The sequence below is a fragment of the Barbus barbus genome (assembly GCF_936440315.1).
Source record: "Barbus barbus genome assembly, chromosome: 36".
Taxonomy (NCBI): Eukaryota; Metazoa; Chordata; class Actinopteri; order Cypriniformes; family Cyprinidae; genus Barbus; species Barbus barbus.
In genome coordinates, this window is record NC_136714.1 from 5,616,046 (window position 1) to 5,633,578 (window position 17,533).

The following is a 17,533-nucleotide window of genomic DNA, read 5'->3' on the forward strand; positions in this document are numbered from 1 at the left end:
CTGTTTCTCAGTTAGTGGTTTGTTCAGTATGAGTAATGCTGATAGTTTTGTGGCGATCAGATATAAATAAATATACAAAATATGCTAAATGTAAATGAGCCCATGGTGGGGTCAATGTGTGTCTAGAGATGAAGCATGCAGGTGCTGGTGTGGGAACCTGGTACATGTCAGTTAGGGTCAGCATGGAAAGAACAGAAGAGAAGTGAGGGTGAGAGAAGTGTGTCTATGAAGGTGTGAGGACTGGTGTCATCCACACACACCTCCACAAATTCAACAGTGACGTGGTGAGAACAACAAGGTGATGGGATGGGACATCTCTGAAAACTGGCTTATATGCTGTATGATATGATTTGATGTTCAATATCTTATAAAAAAGATTGACTTTTAATTTCTGCTACACTCTCTCATTTCTTGTGCAACTTTAGAAAAACTCATCTTAAGTCATGTCAATTTTGATTCATTTTTACCAGATTTTTTTCAGTTTCCCCCTGATATTTATATATAGTTTCTTCCTACCAATGCATTTTATAAAATAGCTTACTGTATCTCATTATTTCAGTGTGTTTATCTCTAGCTTCAGGTCGTACGAGTCAAAGTAGGTGTTGATTTGGGAATAAACGTTCAGACTATCCTCCATTGTGTGTATCTCCACACCTCTGAGCTCATTTGTGGAGGTGTGTGTGGATGGCACCTCAGTAGACACACTCCTCTCACCCTCTCTGCTCCTCTGCTGTCCCTCTGGACTGGCACCTCATCCTCCGGGTCCAAACACAGTATCGCTGTTCCCACTACAGCACCTACACATTTCACCCCTGACCTGAGAGACCTCACTGTGACCCAGTGTAGATGCCTGTGTAAATATCAGTCTTATTTCATCAATCATTAATCATTTTAATAACATTTAGCAAATTTGAATAATATTATTAAAAAGTTATTTTATTTGATTTATACAGTATTATCTCACAGAAGAGTACACCCCTCACATTTTTGTAAATATTTTATTATATCTTTGCATGTGACAACACTGAAGAAATTACACTTTGCTACAATGTAAAGTAGTGAGTGTACAGCTTGTATAACTGGGTAAATTTGCTGTCCCCTCAAAATAACTCAACACACAGCCATTAATGTCTAAACCGCTAGCCACAAAAGTGAGTACATCCCTAAGTGAAAATGTCCAAATTGGGCCCAAAGTGTCAATATTTTGTGTGGCCACCACTATTTTCTACTACTTAACCCACTTGGGCATGGAGTTCACCAGATCTTCACAGGTTGCCACTGGAGTCCTCTTCCACTCCTCCATGATGACATCACGGAGTTGGTGGATGTTAGAGACCTTGCGCTCCTCCACCTTCCGTTTGAGGATGCCCCACAGGTGCTCAATAGGGTTTAGGTCTGGAGACATGCTTGGCCAGTCCATCACCTTTACCCTCAGCTTCTTTAGCAAGGCAGTGGTCGTCTTGGAGGTGTGTTTGGGGTCATTATCATGTTGGAATACTGCCGTGCGGCCCAGTCTCCGAAGGGAGGGGATCATGCTCTGCTTCAGTATGTCACAGTACATGATGGCATTCATGGTTCCCTCAATGAACTGTAGCTCCCCAGTGCCGGCAGCACTCATGCAGCCCCAGACCATGACACTCCCACCACCATGCTTGACTGTAAGCAAGACACACTTGTCTTTGTACTGATCACCTGGTTGCCGCCACATATGCTTGACACCATCTGAACCAAATAAGTTTATCTTGGTCTCATCAGACCACAGGACATGGTTCCAGTAATCCATGTCCTTAGTCTGCTTGTCTTCAGCAAACTGTTTGCGGGCTTTCTTGTGCATCATCTTTAGAAGAGGCTTCCTTCTGGGACGACAGCCATGCAGACCAATTTGATGCATTGTGCGGCGTATGGTCTGACAGGCTGACCCCCCACCCCTTCAACCTCTGCAGCAATGCTGGCAGCACTCATACGTCTATTTCCCAAACACAATCTCTGGATATGATGCTGAGAACGTGCACTCAACTTCTTTGGTCGACCATGGCAAGGCCTGTTCTGAGTGGAACCTGTCCTGTTAAACTGCTGTATGGTGTTGGCCACAGTGCTGCAGCTCAGCTTCAGGGTCTTGGCAATCTTCTTATAGCCTACGCCATCTTTATGTAGACCAACAATTCTTTTTTCAGATCCTCAGAGAGTTCTTTGCCATGAGGTGCCATGTTGAACTTCCAGTGACCAGTATGAGAGAGTGAGAGCGATAGCACCAAATTTAACACACCTGCTCCCCATTCAAACCTGAGACCATGTAATCACATGACACCGGGGAGAGAAAATGGCTAATTGTGCCCAATTTGGACATTTTCACTTAGGGGTGTACTCCCTTTTTTGGCCAGCGGTTTAGACATTAATGGCTGTGTGTTGAGTTATTTTGAGGGGACAGCAAATTTACACTGTTATACAAGCTGTACACTCACTACTTTACATTGTAGCAAAGAGTCATTTCTTCAGTGTTGTCACATGAAAAGGTATAATAAAATATTTACAAAAATGGGGTGTACTCACTTCTGTGAGATACTGTAGATGATTTCATAGATATATTTTAGAATAACTATAAAATCAGTATATCAATAGTTTATTTTACTTTTAGTGCAATTTTGTACCTACAACCTGAAATCATTATAAATTAAAGCTACAAAGTTATAATGTGCAGAGTTGTTTTGGTGGTATAAGTGGACAAACATTTCCTTGTCACATGAATCTGTTGTTTTTGCTGGTTCATGGTTGACCCTTCCAGTAAGTGGCTGGATTATTGGTATAATCTCATTACAGTGAGGTGATTTAACTGAGACTGAGTCAAGGCTTCGGCTGAAACCGGCTCAAACTGTTTCTGTACACACACACACACTCACACACTATTCTGTGATGTGATATTTCTGCAAAAGGACACAATTTTTGTTGACTTGATGAAATGTCTATCCAGGTACGTCTAAGTATGTTTGTTACACTGCAATTTCTGCATATTAATGAATAATTGTTTGTTGTCTATTAAATACAAATGTTTATAGAGCAAATCAGAAAGAAGAATGAATCAAACTCTTCTTTACAGCAATGTCCTGCTAAGTGGCAAATAGTTGGTCTATGACAGGATTGTAATAGTTTGGCTAACACTTTTAATAAATTACACAATAATGGTATGTATTCATATATATAAACAAATACGCCATTGTTTTTTCATTTGTATTAAAAGAATCCATTTTCTGTGAACTGTTTTGACTTAAAAGTATGTTTGTGCTGTAAGCCTTTTTTCGTAGAGTTATATGCTAGTGTTTATTTTATTCAACAGTTAGACTTCCGGTCATTGAATTTGATTGGTCGTCAGCAGCAAAGACATATAAAATATTTATTATGTCTGTGGTCAGCAGAGCCATTGAAAAACACATCTTTTTAACGGCTTTGTCTGGTTTTTGTGTATTATGTATTTGTGAAGTCATTGAATCATTCCGAATCAAACGATTCGTTTACTGATTCAGCAACACTGCTAGCCTGCTGAGACAGTTGTTTCTGATGTGGCTTATTTTGAAATATTTTATAAATCACAAATCCTCTAATAGATTCATTTTTACACTCCTGAAAAAAACAAATAACACATAACTCGCTGTGATTGACGCTGTCCTTTCCCACAGTGGCCTTGTTTTTGGGATGAACACAGAAAAGGTCAGTTTTGGGGTGAGTAACGAGTAAATCTTTAACTTCTCTTTTCTAGAGGTGCCTATGTGTACATGGACAGGGGCAGCTCCTAATATCTACAGAGCAACAGAGATGGTAGGAGCACAAATAGAAGGACTGTGGGAACACAAGAACAACTGGAAACACTTCACTCATTAACATATTTAGTGTAAGTACACTTGCCCCTCTTGTGAAAAAGAATTTGACTTTAACATACTTTTTAGAAAGGAGTGCTTGTTAATGAAAATAATATGCTTAAATTTGAACTGAATGTAAATGATCTAATGTAGTTTGTTACATTTATTTAAATGTGAACTTTTTTGACATAAGGAAGGTTAAAGTACATCCTTACACGTAATTTTATAATTGTTTCTGACATTTCTGTATGTACTGACAAGAGATTATAGTAAACTAAAATGTACTTTAATATAATTTCTGTTGAAACCTGTGTGTTATGTATTCAAATATATTTGTAATTACACATTTGTAATGATGTTGCAATTCACTGCATTTAAAAATATATTAACTTTAAATGTAAAATCGAATAACACACTACATCAAGTATAATCAAGTAGTTAACACATCAAAATAAGTGTACTTCTTTAATACATGATAAATCTTAATTTAAAATGTACTTAAAGTAATACTTTTAAATTTGATGATTAAAAAGTGCACTTCCTAAAATGTACTTAAGTGTGTTGACAAATGTCACGAAAGTGTTCTCTCTTTAAGTACAGCTAAGTGGCATTTTATTCATTAATATGTTATATGTAAGCACAGTTTTTTTATTTATATACTTTTAACACTACAAGTGCACATTCATTACAAACAAGCACACTTTTTTTCACAGACTGCTTCAGCTGAGACAAATAGATTTCTTTAGCTAAAATGTGTATTATTTTCCTTTACAGTAATCAGTTTTTTTTACTTTTGGAGAACACGTTCATACAGTGGGCGACATGGCGATAGCAGCGCTGGAGTTGATGGGTTTCTTTTTTGGCCTCTTTGGCATGCTTGGGACCTTTGTAGCCACTATTCTGCCATATTGGGCAACGTCTGCACACATTGGTCCCAACATCGTGACGGCGGTAGTCAGCATGAAAGGTCTATGGATGGAGTGTGTGCACCAGAGCACCGGAGCCTTCCAGTGTGAGACCTACAACACGCTTCTGGGGCTCACCACTGATCTACAAGCAGCCAGAGCCATGATGGTGATCTCCTCCATCTTTTCCGTCATGGCCTGCGCGGTATCCACTGTTGGCATGCAGTGCACCGTCTGCATGGATGGCTCTTCAGACAAGAGCAAGGTGGCTGGGGTAGGTGGCTCCCTTTTCCTCCTGGCAGGGCTCTTGTCGTTGATCCCTGTGTCTTGGAAGACCCATGAGGTGGTGCAGACCTTCTACATGCAGAACATGCCAGCCAGTCTAAAGTTTGAGATAGGTGACTGCCTATATGTTGGCTTGGCTTCTTCGCTTTTGTCCATGCTAGGTGGAGGGCTGTTGAGTGCATCCTGTTGTGATGATTTGGACGGTAGCAGGGGAACCAGACGCCATTACCCCTACCCTGACCACACCGGACCGCGTGGACCATCTCATTTGATGCCCTACCATCCAGCCACGCTACATTCAACCACAAACCCCAACCCTGCCAACAAGAACCAGACCCTTAACAGGCATGCAAGCACTAGTACCCATTCCACTATGCCAGCTCAGGATTCCAGGAAATCGGCTCGGCAGAACACAGTGGCCGGGTATGACGTCACAGGCTACGTTTGAGGATTTGTGCTAGTCGTTCTGTACCATTTTTCCTAAAATCACTAAAGTGATTAATACTTGGACTTTTGAAAGACTCTTATAATAGGCGGGATGCTGGATTAAGGGTCAAGAGGAATGGACACACTGCCAGAGAAAGAGCAAATGTGTTTGTTTGATTGAATAGAATATGAGTTGCTTTTGGTTTTTTTGTTTTGCCAACAGACATTGCTGTTCTTCTTTTGAAAGTTCAAAAATTCAAAATAAACAACCAAGATGGGTTTCAATATGGATCGACAGAATCATATGTAAATATGCAAAGCTAATATTTTACATTGTCTTTTCAGCTGCCCACTCATAAAGCACTGTCAGTTAACCTTGTTAAGTGCACTTAAAAAAAAATGTTGTATTCACATGTAGTATTTTGCAACGTTATTGTTTTTTTTATTAACATTGTTTTAATTTGTTAATTACAGTAATCTTTTTGTTACTGAATTTATATTCACTCAGTTTGAGCACTAAATGATCATATTCACTTTCTAAATAAAGATTTGGTTTGTTTATTAGTCTTTGGCCCCAAACTCTTTTCATAAAGCTCTTCTATTCTTTTCATAAAGCTCTTCTATTCTACTCAGCAGACACAGTAAACATCTCTCAATAGGCTGGTCAGAGAAGCCAACAGCTAAAAATCTTCCTCAGAAGCACCATCGTAAATATGATCTGGGTGATTATACAAGCACCTGTATTGTATATTTTATAGTAAAAAGTAGAAGGATGTGTTTTGAAGGACAGAGACTTCTGGTATACTTTGTAGTCCAAGAAAAGTATGCTGGGCCGGTGGGCCCAAGCAGGAGTTTTCAAACCGGATTTCAAACCGGATTCACACCAAAGAGTGATCTCTTAGTAAATAAATAATCTCTTTGGATAAAAGTGTCTGCCAAATGACTAAACGAGTAAAGAAAAGAATAGAGTGTATTGTTGATGATTTAATGAGTCTTACATAAATTTGCATATCTTTAGGGTGGGCTGAGCTCATGATTGAATGGCGGCCCCTGCTACCCCTACTCAAGTATTTGTTGTTCTAATGAAAGAGACACAAAAAAGAAAGTGCAAATGGGTAATTTTTTTCACTAAGAATACCAAAATGTCCTCGTAGACGTACTCTGTACTGGCAACCACTTTCAAAACGTGTAACTGGTTTTTGTTGAGGTGACGTTATCATTTAAACAAATGATTTACAGTGAAGGCACTTGAAGCACTCCAGCTGAAACTCGACTGCATTGATTTTAACTTCATTTTAATGTGTAACTATGTGGGAAAGATAGAGAGGCAAACATCGCACTGAAATGTAACTGGTGAGTTCTGTACATGTAGGGTTCATTGACTTCGAGCACAACCTTGTATATACACTGAACAAAATTATAAACACAACACTTTTGTTTTTGCCCCCATTTTTCATGAGCTGTACTCAAAGATCTAAGACTTTTTCTATGTACACAAAAGGCCTATTTCTCTCAAATATTGTTCACAAATCTGTCTAAATCTGTGTTAGTGAGCACTTCTCCTTTGCTCAGATTATCCATCCACCTCACAGGTGTGGCATATCAAGATGCTGGTTAGACAGCATGATTATTGCAAAGGTGTGCCTTAGGCTGGCCACAATAAAAGGTCACTCTAAAATGTGCAGTTTTATCAGAGAGCACAATGCCACAGATGTCGCAAGTTTTGAGGGAGCGTGCAATTGTCATGCTGACTGCAGGAATGTCCACCAGAGCTGTTGCCCGAGAATTGAATGTTAATTTCTCTACCATATGCCGTCTCCAAAGGCATTTCAGAGAATTTGGCAGTACATCCAACCGGCCTCACAACCGCAGACCACGTGTAACCACACCAGCCCAGGACCTCCACATCCAGCATCTTCACCTCCAAGATCGTCTGAGACCAGCCACCCGGACAGCTGCTGCAACAATCAGTTTGCATAACCAAAGAATTTCTGCACAAACTGTCAGAAACCGTCTCAGTGAAGCTCATCTGCATGCTCGTCGTCCTCATCGGGGTCTCGACCTGACTGCATTTTGTCGTCGTAACCGTCTTGAGTGGGTAAATGCTCACATTCTATGGCCTCTGGCACTTTGGAGAGGTGTTCTCTTCACGGATGAATCCCGGTTTTCACTGTACAGGGCAGATGGCAGACAGCGTGTATGGCGTTGTGTGGGTGAGCGGTTTGCTGATGTCAACGTTGTGGATCGAGTGGCCCATGGTGGCGGTGGGATTATGGTATGGGCAGGTGTATGTTATAGACAACGAACACAGGTGCACTTTATTGATGGCATTTTGAATGCACAGAGATACTGTGACGAGATCCTGAGGCCCATTGTTGTGCCATTCATCCACGACCATCACCTCATGTTGCAGCATGATAATGCACGGCCCCATGTTACAAGGATCTGTACACAATTCCTGGAAGCTGAAAGCATCCCAGTTCTTGCATGGCCAGCATACTCACCGGACATGTCACCCATTGAGCATGTTTGGGATGCTCTGGATCAGTGTATACGACAGCATTTTCCAGTTCCTGCCAATATCCAGCAACTTCGCACAGTCATTGCAGAGGAGTGGACAACCTAATAAACTCTATGTGAAGGAGATGTGTTGCACTGCGTGAGGAAAATGGTGGTCACACCAGATACTGACTGGTTTTCGGACCCCCCCAATACAGTAAAACTGCACATTTTAGAGTGGCCTTTTATTGTGGCCAGTCTTAGATCTTTGAGTTCAGCTCATGAAAAATGGGGGCAAAAACAAAAGTGTTGCGTTTATAATTTTGTTCAGTGTATTTCAGAAAAGCAGAGGTAAAACTTATAGACAAGCAAACAGCAGAGCTAGTCTACAGTCTTACTGTGCTCCTGCTGGTGATCATCCTGGAATGTCTTTTAGAATAATAATGGATTTATAATTTTTTTTGAGGCATACATTCATGGCTCAGGACGATCATGTCTACCCAAGCGGTTTTGACATCTTGTACTCAGTAATGGAGAAATGGTGACATCTGGTGGTGAACAGAAGAATTACAATTTCTAGAAAAAGCTTGTTTTGGGAACAGTCTGTCAGAAATTTGATTTAATGTCCAAATAAATATTATGTCCAATATTATTTACAAATAAAGAACAGTCTATCAAATACATCTAGGCAGGTTTCTCATTACAGGATATTTCGTTCTTTTGTACTGAAGGGGTGTTGGGATGTACAGAGGGTCCATTAGTCTGTGCATCTGTTTCTTTACTTCTCTCTCTGCCAAACTCAATGATCAGTGGCTTTTCAAGCAGCTTGTAGCCATTTAACAAGTCTAGAGCTGCCTGGGCACTTTTGACGTCTGTGAAACACAAAAAGGAAGTTAATTTAAATTTTATATAACAATGGCAATGAAGTTCTAACAGGTTCACTTTCTGTATTTCCCTCCCAATTGAAGTCCGGACAATACTTTTTTGAGAATAGTTAGAAATTACTTTCTAGGCAGCAGTAGTTCTTTGTAAAAGAAAAAGTCATATGTATGACAGATAAAAATAACTCTTTGCTGCATTCTCGTTTTAGCAAAAATCTATTTTGCTGCTCATTGTGTTTCTGCAACTGTTACAATAACCATCTCTAGTAGCACTTTATGGTGGAGAGAAGCAATGCGGATGGAGCAGAAAGGGCTTGAATGAAGCATGTTTGACTCTATATAAAAAAAACAGAGGATATAGCACTGAAAGATCATGGAAATAAATGACTAAGTGCTTGTGGTGTGTAGAGATCTGTTGTTTTAATGTGCTATTCACTTTAAACTGCAGAAATGGTATTATGTCCTGCTGTCCAGTTGGAACCAAGCCAGGGTCCAGAACCAGACGGCGGTCCGCTATTTGAGGACCCGTTATATTAAAGTGGGAAAAAAAATTACTTGATCCCCTGCTGATTTTGTACGTTTGCCCACTGACAAAGAAATAATCAGTCTATAATTTTAATGGCTGGTTTATTTTAACAGTGAGAGACAGGATAACAACAAAAAAATCCAGAAAAATGCATTTAAAAAAAGTTATAAATTGATTTGCATCTTAATGAGTCAAATAAGTATTTGACCTCTTCGCAAAACATGACTTAGTACTTGGTGGAAAAACACTTGTTGGCAATCACAGAGGTCAGACGTTTCTTGTAGTTGGCCACCAGGTTTGCACACATCTCAGGAGGGATTTTGTCCCACTCCTCTTTGCAGATCCTCTCCATGTCATTAAGGTTTCGAAGCTGACGTTTGGGCTGTTCTCATGATCATTGAAACTCCACGAGATGAGATCTTGCTTGGAGCTCAGTCCGAGGGAGATTGACAGTTATTTTGTGTTTCACGCTTTACATGTTACCCTTGGGAGATATTATCAGCAGACATGGTGTTAGCTTTCACTGTTATGCTGATGATACTCAGCTCTATATTTCTTCGCGGCCCAGTGAAACACACCAAATTGAGAAACTAACGGAATGCATAGTCGATATAAAAAACTGGATGACGAGTAACTTCTTACTGCTAAATTCGGAAAAAACAGAGGTGTTAATTATCAGACCTAAAAACCCCACATGTAATAACCTAGAACACTATCTAACACTTGACGGCTGCTCTGTCAATTCTTCTTCATCAGTTACGAACCTAGGTGTGCTGTTTGATAGCAATCTTTCATTTGAAAGCCATGTTTCTAGCATCTGTAAAACTGCGTTTTTCCATCTCAAAAACATATCTAAATTGCGACCTATGCTCTCAACGTCAAATGCAGAAATACTAATTCATGCGTGACCTCAAGGTCACACTATTGTAATGCTTTATTAGGTGGTTGTTCTGCACGCTTGATCAACAAATTACAGTTGGTCCAAAATGCAGCAGCTAGAGTCCTTACTAGAACCAGGAAGTACGACCATATTAGCCTGGTTCTGTCAACACTGCATTGGCTCCCCATCAAACATCGTAAAGATTTTAAAATCTTGTTAATTACTTATAAAGCCCTGAATGGCTTAGCTCCTCAGTACTTGAACGAGCTCTTATCACATTATAGTCCTCCACGTCTGCTGCGTTCTCAAAACTCTGGCCATTTGATAATACCTAGAATATCAAAATTGACTGCGGGCGGCAGATCCTTTTCCTATTTAGCACCCAAACTCTGGAACAATCTACCTACTACTGTTCGGGAGGCAGACACACTCTGTCAGTTTAAATCTAGATTAAAGACACATTTCTTTAACCTGGCTTACACATAACACACTAATACACTTCTATTATTCAAATCCGTTAAAGGATTGTTAGGCTGCATTAATTAGATCAACCGGAACCGGGAACACTCCCCATAACACATGATGTACTCGTTACATCATAAGAAGAATGGCATCTACACTAATATTTGTCTGTTTCTATTCTGTTTCTCAGTCCGTGTCGGATAAGATGGTGGATCGGCACCGGGAGATGATGTATGTGGCCCTGATCGTCGGCGGAGGCCGGACACCGAGATGAGCGCCAGAGACAGAATCCCCAGTGAGGACCCCGCCACTTAGACAGCCATCGGGAAAGACCACTGGAGCCAGTTGAGCCCTTACAATCTGACTTTGCTGCAGTTTGGAATTTAACTGTTGGTTTGTTTGGAACTGGCCCCCCCGACTGAGCCTGGTTTCTCCCAAGGTTTTTTCCTCCATTCCGTCACCGATGGAGTTTTGGTTCCTTGCCGCTGTCGCCTCTGGCTTGCTTAGTTGGGGACACTTCATTTCCAGCAATACCGTCGACCTGATTGCAAAGACACTATTTAAACTGAACTGAGCTGGATGATGACATCACTGAATTCAATAATGAAATGCCTTTAACTGAAAATCTTTTTTTTTTTTTTTTTAAATCTTTTCATTTTACATTATTGACACACTATTTTCCTTTTTTGATATTGTGCAGTTGCTTTGACACAATTTACATTGTTAAAAGCCCTATATAAATAAAGGTGACTTGACTTGTTTCTTCCATTTGCGAATAATCGCACAAACTGTTGTCACCTTCTCCCCAAGCTGCTTGGTGATGGTCTTGTAGCTCATTCCAGCCTTGTGTAGGTCTACAGTCTTGTCCCTGACATCCTTGGACAGCTCTCTGGTCTTGGCCATGGTGGAGAGTTTGGAATCTGATTGATTGAGTGCTTCAGTGGACAGGTTGTTTTTTATACAGGTAACAAACTGAGATTAATCTCAGCTCCTTACCTGTATAAAAGACACCTGGGAGCCAGAAATCTTGCTGATTGATAGGGGATCAAAAACTTATTTGACTCATTAAAATGCAAATCAATTTATAACTTTTTTTAAATGCATTTTTCAGAATTTTTTTGTTGTTATTCTGTCTCTCACTGTTAAAATAAACCTACCATTAAAATTATAGACTGATCATTACTTTGTCAGTGGGCAAACGTACAAAATCAGCAGGGGATCAAATAATCTTTCCCCCACTGTATATAACATGCTGCAAATTGAATTTAAGCTCTATATGCTGGCTTGTTATGGGGGTAATAATGCACAACGTTTGTCAAGTCTTTCTCTTACCAGAGAATGTAATGAAAGCTTGGCCCTTGAGTCGGCCAGTCAACAAGCGGTACAGAATGGGCTGTGTGTCGTCTTTCTGAAACCTTGAAAAGAGAGAAACCAGCTGAGCCAGTGATGCCCGTGGACTCATGTTCTTTACGCACAGGACCTACACACACAAGAGGGAGAGGGAAATGTATTCTGATGTCTAGAAATATCGAAATTGGGGTCAATAAAATATATATTTTAAATTTATAATTTTATTTTACAAGGATGCGCTCAATTGATCAAAAGTGACAGTAAAGACTTATACTGTTACAAAAGATTTCCATTTCAAACAAATGCTGTTCATCAAAGAATTTAAGACAAAAATATTAGGCAGCACAACTGCTACAATACTGATAATAAAAAATGTTTCTTGAGCACCAAATCAGACTAATGTCTGAAGGATCATGTGACACTGAAAACTGGAGTAATGAAGCTGACAATTCAGCTTTGCCATCACAGGATTGTAATAATATTTCACAATATTTCCATTTACCTGTATTTGTGATAAAAAAATAAGCTTTGACGGCAATAAGAAAGGTTTGAAGAGTAGTGTATAAATAATATGACATAACATGGTATGATACAACACAACTTCCAAATTTCTACTTATTGTATTATATTCATATTTCTAAAGCAGTTATGTTGCTGTTATCCACACTTACATTAGATGGCGTTCCTCTCTGGTAGTTCTTAAATCGTGGAATATTCCGTATACACTCTTCAGTCGCTCGATTGTTCTTAATCTCTTCATCTGAAATGTCCTCTATCCTTCCACTTACAGTAACAGGCCCATCATGGCTTTGGGCAGAAGCTGCACTTAGTGTGCCAATGTACTGGCTTAATGTCACTTTCATAGGTATGACGCTTTTTTCTTGAGACTGAGGTTGGTTGACAGTGTCTGACACGGGGCTTGGTTCTGTGCATATGTGTTGGTCTTGGGTTGGGCTGGAATCATGGACTGTGTGAGTTTGTGATTGGACTGTTTTAGAGCTTAGTGATTCACACTGGATATTAGTGACAATTTTTGGTTGAGGCAAACGCTCTGAAATATCAGCAACATTTTTGTTCTGGTCTTCAAGAAAGTCTTTATAGAAATGGTCCATTGAGCTGGAGGATGTCGCCCCCTGCTGGCTGACTGGTGACTCTTCCTCTGTAGATAGAAAAGACAGCAAAGTTTTAAACATGTATGAAAAGTGCCTAAAGGTAAAACTACTTAGTATTACTGTATTCTGTTAACCTCTATGGTAAAGGGCAGTGAGGAAGCTGCAGCGGTCACTGCCTTGAAAAAGAGCCTTTTCGATTTCCATCTCCCTACGGGAAAGTGGCCGACTGCTTGAGAAACGCTGTGGTCTGGACAGCAGCTCCGCATGTGCTGCCATTTTATCCCGGATGGCCTGCAGACGCTCATTCCTCACCTCAGGTGCCACAGAAACCCCTCTGCCCTGAGAAAATGATGAATTGGGTCACATTGCATTGAGTGACTTAGAGCTGACGTTCTCCCCCTTTGGATTTCTCACAATTCAGAATCTCACCATTTAAAACATGTCATGCTAAACTTAAGATCAAAATTAAGATCAGACCTTCCAAGAGCTTTCTGGTTGATCCCTGAATCTCCATAGCTCTATCTCAGCATCTGTAAGACCCAGCTCTCTCAAAACGGCCAGTTCCTGATCCCCGTCCTGCAAAGCCTGGAACTGGGACAGACTCCTCACACCAGCTGCCTGTTCCCCAAAAGGCTTGTATACTGCTGCTGGAGCAAAGCATTTCTTCTTTGCGACACACCTATAACAAATGAATATGAAAATGTGTAATGGAGGAAAAGAAATAAATATACAATAAAAAAATCTAATAAACAAATATTGACTAATTTATGTTCTAAAAAACATAATTCAGTACAATAACCAACTGAGATCATTCAAACCAATTTACTGCTATACATGTGTGCGCCAGATTAAAAATGAATTGAAAATCTATTAAAATTCTTAGTAATAGTTAACTTACCGGTCAATGTTTACATCTGTATCTAGTTGCTGCAGCAGCAGATTGTGTAGTTGTCTTTGGCCCTCTGTCTCTTGTTCTTCAGGGATGGGCACATCATCACAGGCATGACGAGTAATACTGAAAACAACAACACATTTCTGTCAACTGTTTTTCACCTTTTCATTCACGATACAATTAACGTTAAATTCTTCCCACCCCAAATGCTTTCAGATTTTTATACATTTTAGTAGTTTTTTCTTCAACCAGCATAAATTAAAGACAGTAAATCCATGACACTATCATGATTTGTAAATATAATTGAAGTTATACATTTTAATTTAATTTTTGGCATTTCATTGCACTCCTGTGTTCATGAGGTATAGTAAACAATCAGCTGAAAATTAACATGTCGATTTGCTGTATTATTCCATTTAAAAAATTCATTTTTTTATGTTAAAAGGTAAAATAAATTTGTGTTTTTTCCATTTTTTTCCCTATTTGCAGTTTAATGGTGCTACATATATTTTACAGTCTCTACATTAATCTTATCAAAACAATCAATAAAAATAGCAGATATATTTGTAGCAATAGCCAAAAATACATTGTACGGGTCAAAATTACCCATTTTTCCTTTATGCCAAAAATCTTAACTAAAGATCATGTTCCATGAAGATATTTTGTAAATGTTATATTAAAGGTGATTTTTTTTGCACATATATCAAATGTGTTTTACCCCTAAGCAAGCAATTTATCATTAAATCACTACGTACATGTATAAATTAGAAAACGGTAACGTAGATAGTTTAACAACCGAACACATTGCGAAAATCGGCTAGTGATATGACTAGAGATTTTAGCTCGTATCATATACCACTGAAGGAATAAATCTTTCCATGCCAGAATGCGGTCATAGTTTAATATGCAAGTAGTTTCAGATCCAAATCAAACATTAAAACATAAAAAAACACTTTTCAATCCTCCCTTACCGCTTCATGTTTACATTATGACCACACTTCCTGTTTCAACAGGAAGGACGCTTCGGCTGAAAGGATCATGGGAGCTGTAGTTTAAATCAATAGACGAGCTATTCATCTCACTGCTATGCAATTAGCAAATCTCAGTATCACGACAAACAAATATGAATGATAAAAACACTTTTTTATTGCAATTTATTTAGAGTTTGTTGTCAATTCTCACACAATGAAAAATATATCAGCCTCACCAAACAAATCTTTCACAAACACAGAAGCTAAGGTGATAATTTTATGATTTAAAACGCCAATATCACGAAAAACAAGCTTTCCCTTGCTTCAATGGGTGATGAATACAACTTCCACCCTAGCAGCACTTAAGCTGCTAAGTTTTATTTTTTATTAATGCTTGAACAAATACAGAACAAAAGCGCCAAGGGTATACATACAAATAAAATTAATAAAAAGTATATAATAACTATACATGTACGTATAAAGTCAACAAGTAAATTAAAATAATGAAAGGCCTTACTAAATCACAATAAATTAAATATACCAAATTTACAGCTTTTTTGTCAGCTGCAAAAACAGGTCACTCAGAAACCCTCGTGGTATTGACGTCACAGCCATTAGCATATTAACATATTATCGCCCACCCAGTCATGGAGAAACTAAAAGGAGGTTAATATTCTTTCTAAAGACCCGAAGAAGTCTGTATTTAAATGTGGGGGAAATCCATCAAACGCTGTGCCATTCCTGGTTGTAGGATCGAGCCCGTGTCTCTGCACAGCCTCCCAAAGGATCCCAGCATCAGAAACGACTGGCTGAAGTTTCTCTTTATCGACTTTCCTGATCGTTACAGTCCTACATTAACAATCTGTTCAGCGCATTTCAGTCCGGACTCATTTGTGAACCTATCACAGTTTAATGCAGGCTATGCAAGTAAACTCTTATTGAAGGAAGGGAGAGTGCCGACTATATTGGACTCGACACCAAACCCGCAATCCGTAAGTAAGATTTCCTAGTCCTACTTTTTTACGCGTGAGAAACAATACACTGTATTTGCTCTTTACTCCTTATAGCTTCAAGTTTCCCATTGCAGCATTAACTTCCTGTTTCAATAGGAAGTGAGTGTAAGTGAAGCGGATTATGGGAAATGTAGTTGAAACCAACGGAAAAGGTAAAACACTTGAGAGATAACAGCTTTAAAAGTGATCTTTTAATTTAAATCTTTGAATTACATTTTTAAATGTATGCATAAATATTTAAAAAATCTTTTATGGAATGTCATGCAAAGAACTGTATATATATATATATTTAAATGTTTTTTTTATTTATAAACTTCATAGAAATACCTGTCCATTATGTCGCCATCACATTTCGTGAAAAGGCATTCTCACATTTAAACAAATTTATTTAACCCTGAAGCACAAGAAAATTATATTAATATGCAAACGTATTAATTTAATATGCCAAAACTATATTAACATATGACCGCCCATATTTATGGCTCGCCCAAGCCCTCTCATAGTGAAGCAGTATTCTTCCTCATGGAAACCAAAAATAAATCTGTGGAGGAAATTCATAAAACATTGTGCTATTCCCGGCAGTAGAATAACATCTGCATCTCTGCATTGCCTTCCAAAGTATCTCAATAGCTATTAGAAACAAATAATCAATGAGTAACACTTTGGCTAAAGTGTTTTATTTAAATTTTTTAAAGAAGTCCCTAAACGATACAGTCTGGACCTGCTGGTTTATTTCTTAGCAGCCTATTTGGTAAACCGCTCACAATTCAATGCAGGCTTCGCATAGAAACTGAAAGGACCCGACACCAAACCTGCAGCATGTTAGTAATTTGTTAAAAACTCTTTGAATGGTCTCTTATAACAGATTTGTCCCTTATCATAGGAAGTGTAGTTTGATTCATTAATATTGTGAGAACTATATAATATTATAAAAAGGAAATTTTTCCAAATAATATACATATATGCTATATATATATGTGTGTATATATATTAGTTGAATAAAATCATGGTATTTTAAAGTCAAAATAAATGATCTTTATTATTTGGTTTTAGGTTAACCATATATTTTAATTGTTTTGACTGAGACTGTCAGTTGAATAAAATAATTACTGTTAGTCTCCTCATTTCCACAGATGCAGAATGAAACTGTAATCATATCAAGTTCGGTGAGTGTTAATTCTTTATGTTTATTAGTGGCCTCTGGACCCCAGTTTGAAAACTCTATAGACTTTTGTCTTTATACAGCTACTTATATTAAAGGTTCTGCATTTTAGACTAAAAAAGAATTTAAAAAACATTAATGGGGCCCTAAATAAAGTTTTTGTTTAGCTTACTTTATGGGCATTTTTGTCTCTAAACTATAGCAAAGTAATCTTCCATTCTCATTTACAAGCCAAAAGTCAAGGCAAACAATGAATGCACATATGGGGCATCATCTCAAACTCATGCAAAAAGACCACAATAGTTCAGCTCTGAACAT

General features: G+C 38.6%; 3 protein-coding genes across 3 annotated transcripts in view; 2 read left to right on the top strand and 1 right to left on the bottom strand.

Annotated features, from left to right (window-relative positions):
* The first annotated feature begins 3,751 nt into the window (after positions 1-3,751).
* Positions 3,752-6,033, top strand: LOC306856258 (claudin-14-like). The gene is made up of 2 exons (XM_079395416.1): positions 3,752-3,883; positions 4,626-6,033. The coding sequence occupies exon 2, from the start codon at positions 4,674-4,676 to the stop codon at positions 5,487-5,489; it is 816 nt and encodes a 271-aa protein (XP_079251542.1). The 5' UTR covers positions 3,752-3,883; positions 4,626-4,673; the 3' UTR covers positions 5,490-6,033.
* A 720-nt stretch (positions 6,034-6,753) lies between these two features.
* LOC306856248 (RNA-binding protein 41-like) lies at positions 6,754-16,125 on the bottom strand. The gene is made up of 7 exons (XM_079395404.1): positions 15,041-16,125; positions 14,076-14,192; positions 13,655-13,856; positions 13,312-13,516; positions 12,737-13,224; positions 12,048-12,195; positions 6,754-8,838 (listed from the first exon to the last, which is right to left on the bottom strand). The coding sequence occupies exons 1-7, from the start codon at positions 15,046-15,048 to the stop codon at positions 8,651-8,653; spliced, it is 1,356 nt and encodes a 451-aa protein (XP_079251530.1). The 5' UTR covers positions 15,049-16,125; the 3' UTR covers positions 6,754-8,650.
* Positions 15,676-17,533, top strand: part of LOC306856249 (Krueppel-like factor 8) — a 42,103-nt gene continuing 40,245 nt past the window's right edge. Inside the window, exon 1 of the mRNA XM_079395405.1 lies at positions 15,676-16,032. Within this exon, the coding sequence (XP_079251531.1) occupies positions 15,748-16,032 (285 nt within the window). The 5' untranslated portion in view covers positions 15,676-15,747. The remainder of the gene's footprint in view (positions 16,033-17,533) is intronic.